A 6,291-nucleotide genomic window follows, 5' to 3' on the forward strand; every position below is an offset into this window, starting at 1 on the left:
AGGTAAAGACATAAAACTAAAAGGTGAAAAGCAAAGAGGGGCCTGAATATAATTAGCAGAAACAAAAGCAGTGGAGACTTGTTTGATTGCTTCCCCTTATACTATACAACAATGATATAGTCCACCGGCCTAAATCATTACAAGACCAAAATTAATCTTCTTGAATTTGTTTTAATCATACATATTTGGTTGTTGACTCCAAAATTTGCATTCATGATTGATAAAAAAGAACATGTCACTTTCAGAAGGATAACTTTTTGGAGAAAGAAGGAATTGTAGAATTCTAGCTCATGTTCTGCACCAGTTCATTTCTGTGGTTATATGCCTTTCAATTCCCATTTCTGAACTTTAGGAGCAATTAACTCCAAAATTTTGTTATAACACCAAAACCATGATTGTATATTTGTATCTCATCCATTTTCACACTAAAATATAATCATGGATCAGCAGATCATATGTGTATATGTATTTTTAAATGGAAGATACTCATCATGTTTTGCAAGTCCAGTTAAATAGAGCAGGTTCTCACTGTAACTAATTGACTCAAAAGCATGTGATGCTCTAATTATAGTATATTTTTAGTAACATACACATGCTGAATCTGAGGATATGCTTACATGAACAGCATGTAAAATTGAACTCTATTTCCATTCTAAGTACTATACTAAAATATTGATCTTCATGACTATTCTAATTATATTCTAACTTATCCAGATGTGGTGGCAACTAAGAATAATTTCTGCAGGGATTGAATTGATCAGATCCAATGCATTACGAATTAGTATATGTCAAACAATCACTAGAACTCAAACACATGACTCTTGCGGGAAGGCTGATAAGATTTTGATGCCATGTTATACAATCACTGGAGCTACCTCAAATGCTCAAGGTGTAAGAAATGAAGTAACAGTGTACACCAAACGACAAAATTGATCATCTCCCTTACAGAGGAAGAGAATATCAATTTGAATTCGATCAGTACAGCTAAGTGTCAAAAATTGATAATGTGCATTGTAAATAGCCATTCACTAGCTCAATTGCAGTACTCTTTCTCGTCTCAGTATGTTAACTAGGACAAGAGAATCCATTATGGATCGGATGTCCAAAAGACCAAAACCCCTACTGAGTTACCACACAAAAAGGAGGGGAAAAGTCAAAAGAGAAATAGTGTAAAGAAGAAAACTAGTAATCCCAAAACAAAATTTCACCAGAGGACAGTGTCATTGTGATTCCTCTGTCCTCATTATCACCCTCCAGTTAGGCACCCAATCTTTCTCAATGGTATACCATAGATCAGTGATATGGTCCAATATATGCCACCCTAATATAAACAGAAGTTGATATGGTCCTATTCCAATATAGAAATTTAGCTCATGGCTTTTCTGGCACCAGGTTTTCCTATAGTTTCAAATGACTGTAAATGCCTTGTTTCGAAATTTGGAGTAATAAGCTCCAAAATTTTGCTGCATATCCACTCTGAACTGTAAAGTGTAAACTTATCATGGATTAGATCGTATGAAAGTAGAAAATATAGATATGAAAGATTCTCATGTTTTATAAGTCCATTGAATAGAGCAGGTTCTCACAAGCCCCAACAAGTAATTGATTCAAAGTATGTGGTGCTTCAGTTAAGTAATTCCTTGTAACTCACACATGCTGAAAATGCAGATATGCTTTGCATATACAGAAATGCTTCCAAGGAATTCACTATAAATACAATAAACTTCCAAAGAACAGATCTCATGCAGCCTAGCCTATCCAATGTGGTGGCAAGCTGAAATTCTGCATCGGATCCATCACTAAGAATTTGCTTTATGTTAAGCAATCTCTAGATCTCAAAAGCTGAAGCTTTCGAGCACATCACGAGTTCCTGCAACAAAGTTTTGATACCAGTTACTGAAATTCTGCTTGCGACCAAGTTTTGATCGATACCATATATGTTAAACAATAGTATGAGCTTAAATGCATGCGTAAGCCGCTAGGAAAATCAGCCAATAATGTATATATATCATTATGAACAACTTGATCCCCGATCTATTGTCATGGAACAGGGAAACGTAACCAATTTGAATTCGATCAGTACAACTAAAGCTCAGAAATTGATACTGTGCATTGTGAATGACCATTCACTTGCTCAGCTCTAGTACTCTTTTCATTTCAGCTTATCCCACAGGACAAAAGAATCCATTGTGGATATCCAAAACCCTACCTTGAACTACCACACCAAACAGTTAGGGTAAAAGTGAAAAGAAAACAGTAAAAAGATACAACTTCATCTCCGAAAGACCAAAAGCAAATGAAACCAGTGAAGATCGAGGACAAAGTCATTGAGATCCCTCATTATCTTCCCCCAATACCTTCCATTATTGTTAAACCCTAATTAAGCATATGGTCCAAGTCCAACACCTCTAATAAAAAATAATTAATCATTAATCCTATCCGCTCATTTTTGAAATCCCACGATATTGTCCTGCTCATTGTGGAAGCATGGTCGGTGGTGTGTTTGTGGACCAAATTTACCGACTCTGTCGTGCCCTCCATCACTTCCTCTTTATCATTATTTTGATCACACAGTTCACACTCACCCTATGACCCACCACACACCACCAGTCTTTTGGTCTGTGAATCGAACAGATCGAGCTTTTCTTCACATGGTAGAATCATTGATGAGCTTCCGGACAATTCTATTAAAGCATGTTGTTGACAGCTAGACTACAGAAAGATACCTGATTGGCTTGTCTGCTCTATCGGCATGGATATACTTTAGTACATGTAGACATCCCACATATATATATTCCTTATCTCTAATCAAATAATACAAGTCCATAATATACATGAATAACTAGTCATTATTAACCTTGTTGGTTTCTAATTTATGTTTGCTCGGTTAAACAGTAACAGTTTCGTGTGATTTGATCTTTTTTAAGATAAAATGTTCGATAAATTGTATCAAAGAGGCTAAGGCAAAAACAGTAGACAGGAAAAACAAGTTAGGGTATGGATTTCGACATCCCCCACCTCTCACATCTAGGATTATTCTAGGCCTCACTTATTTGACTTGAAGTCGCTGCTTAATGTTACTGATATAGTAATACAAGGAGAAGCTGATCATAATCGATCATCTCATTTACTAATAAACAATATGTTATGTTGTTATTTCTATACTTGCTACTACTATATATACATGACCTAGATAAGGCATACGTGCTATCTGAACCTTTTTGCATCCTTATCTCTTCTTCTCCTCAATTTCTTCAAGAGAGTTCCAACAGTTGTTATTCTCCGAGATGGCAAGAATAGCATTTGGAAGGTTTAATGATTCTTTCAGTTTGGGGTCCTTTAAGGCCTACGTTGCTGAGTTCATCTCAACCTTGCTCTTCGTTTTTGCAGGAGTTGGTTCAGCCATAGCTTACAGTTAGTACTTTTCTCTAGCTCCCTTTTCATCAACTGCATCACATCTAGCTCACAATGAAATTTTACTCTTTCAAACAAAATATATCAATAAGTAACGCCATCCACAAAATTTTCGTCAGGTTGTTTGGGGTTAGCAGTGTATAAATCCTTTGTTTGAATGAAGTTGTAGGTTTGAACCTCACAACATGTTAATATGGATAAAATTAGAAAATTACTTCAAGTCATGCATGATCATACTAGACAGTAATTTTTTTTTTAAATTTTTTAACTTCTGAAGTTTTGCCTTCATTCTTCACAGACAAGTTGACATCCAATGCTGCTCTTGATCCTGCTGGACTCGTAGCCATTGCCATCTGCCATGGCTTTGCTCTCTTTGTTGCAGTTTCAGTTGCTGCCAACATCTCTGGGGGCCATGTGAACCCAGCTGTCACATTCGGATTGGCTCTTGGTGGCCAAATCACTATCCTCACTGGCATCTTCTACTGGATTGCCCAGCTTCTTGGTGCCATTGTTGCATGCTTCATCCTCAAGTTCGTCACCGGAGGCTTGGTAAGATATTCTTCAAAATTAAGCAGATCTAATTGAAGATGTCTTTTTCTTCACTCAAAATTGTTGAGGTTAATTAGGAGTTACAAATAAGACCATCTATACCGATCTTTTTTATGTTGATCTTATGCTTATATGTAAAGGACGTTACTGTCTGTTTAAGGAAGGAGCCCTTTTGGATTTAGTATTTGAGATCTATATTAGAAAGGTAATTAACTATGTTAAAGTCTAAAATAATGTAACTTTTGACTTACGTGTTGATCTTGTACCAACAGATTAGCAAGACATCATACTCCAATTATCATAACGATCGAGCTTTAAATTAAAGTTTTCTTTAGTTCAATGAAGTAAGGTCTATTTTTTTTTAGTGAAGCTCGTCACTGAAACTGACTATGAAATTTCCTTTTTCAGACAATTCCTATCCACACTGTGGCTGCTGGAGTTGGAGCCATTGAAGGAGTTGTGTTTGAGATCATCATTACTTTTGCTTTGGTTTACACCGTCTATGCAACAGCAGCTGACCCCAAGAAGGGAGACGTAGGCACAATTGCTCCCATTGCCATTGGTTTCATTGTTGGGGCCAACATCTTGGCTGCAGGACCCTTCTCCGGCGGGTCAATGAACCCTGCCCGATCATTTGGACCCGCCGTTGTCAGCGGAGACTTCACCGACAACTGGATCTACTGGGTTGGACCCCTCATTGGTGGTGGTCTTGCTGGCCTTATCTATGGCAATGTATTCATTCACTCTGAGCACCAACCCTTAGCCAGTACTGAATATTGATTTGATTGAGCTAGAGTTGAGATTGTTGGATGATCGAGTGCCTAGCCTAGCTAGTTGGCTTTGTAATAAAAGGAGGAAGAGCAAAATTTTTTGGTTTTGCTTCCTTTTGTTTTCAAATTTTCATTTGTTTATTTTCTCTGCTTTGAACCTCCATTTCCTTTGTGCTGTTGTACAGCCCATTTGTAGGTCACTTTTTCTATGTGAAATGAAAATGAATGAAGTTGCTGGTGAAAATGCAATTAATATATGATGGACCTTCTGTGGACTTATGCCATTGGCTTTAGAGAAATGTCTGTTGAAGGCAGAGCATTAAACATGAAGATTGAAAGAGAGAATCATACATGAACCAGCTCTTTTAGAGTTTGGTTTCCCGGAAACATTTTTGTGTGCACGAACTATGTATCATTATATTAGCCTTCCTCTCACAACATGCATGTGAATTTCCCTGGTAGATGTGTTGGAATGACCTTTATTTTACCGATCTAGTGTAAGAGACTGCCAAAAAGAGTGATCATCTGAGTAATCTTACATTTCCGACTGAAAAAAAAAATTGATCTTGCATTTCTAGTTGATAAGCCCCAAACAACGAAGCACTAAGCCACTAACAGTTACTCTTCCGAATAATTGTCCAATCCTACATTGAAAACCCACAAGAGAATATAAGGAGTTAATTGACGAGCTATGGTCCAAACTCCCTCATCAAGAGGACTCAAAACACGCTTAACAGGCCCTAGGAGTAGCCACGACGTGAAAGGTGGCACTCTATACTGCACTGGTGGCTTCATCGATATTGAAACAACGTACCGTTGCCAGATAACCCTGGTCAGATCCGATCCTTCCAATCCATGATTAAAGAAAGGATTTTTATTATAGGTGGGTTCTAAACTTCCTTGGACTGGACAGAATGGTACTTAGACAGTCACAGTGATCAAATAGGTATCTAGACTTCCAAAATCACATCATTAAGGTGCGTTCGTCTATATTGTGTTATTTCTTCATTAAGCGCAGGGGTAAATAAGATATTTCACTCAAATTGGCCATTAAAATGACTGTCATAACCTCATCTGACATGGACAAACACATTTCATTCCTTTCTATCTTCCCTCCAAACTCTTCCCCCCAACACTATTCATGTGAAATTTTCCATCAAATTTTACCTCCAGTTGTTGTCTCCCGATAAATAATAACAACATCCAACATCCACCGTTCTAACATTATGTTTTGTTGAATAATTTTTATTGTTCTTCAAAAATTATCCTGGAATTGCAATTAATTTTTACAAAGTAAAATTAAGAAAACAAAAAAAAGTGATTATACAACAAAGTATTTTGGAAAAACGAAGCACAACGATAAGAATAAATTGCAATTCTAATTGTAGTGGTCATTTGGGTAAAATGTTTGATTTGCCCCTGCACTTAACAGAGGAATAACGGAATATAGACGGAAGCACCTTAGTGATGTGGTTTGGAAGTCCAGATACCTATTTGATCACTTTGAAAGTTCAAGTACCATTATGTCCTGTCTGAGAAAGTTTAGACCCCGCCTATG

General features: G+C 37.1%; 1 protein-coding gene across 1 annotated transcript; it reads left to right on the forward strand.

The window, feature by feature from the left end:
- The first annotated feature begins 3,159 nt into the window (after positions 1–3,159).
- Positions 3,160–4,988, forward strand: LOC133725261 (aquaporin TIP2-1). Its single transcript, XM_062152441.1, has 3 exons — positions 3,160–3,414; positions 3,713–3,963; positions 4,372–4,988. The coding sequence occupies exons 1-3, from the start codon at positions 3,288–3,290 to the stop codon at positions 4,741–4,743; spliced, it is 750 nt and encodes a 249-aa protein (XP_062008425.1). The 5' UTR covers positions 3,160–3,287; the 3' UTR covers positions 4,744–4,988.
- The last annotated feature ends 1,303 nt before the right edge of the window (positions 4,989–6,291 follow it).

Source organism: Rosa rugosa, chromosome 1, assembly GCF_958449725.1.
Source record: "Rosa rugosa chromosome 1, drRosRugo1.1, whole genome shotgun sequence".
In the NCBI taxonomy this organism is placed as follows: Eukaryota; Viridiplantae; Streptophyta; class Magnoliopsida; order Rosales; family Rosaceae; genus Rosa; species Rosa rugosa.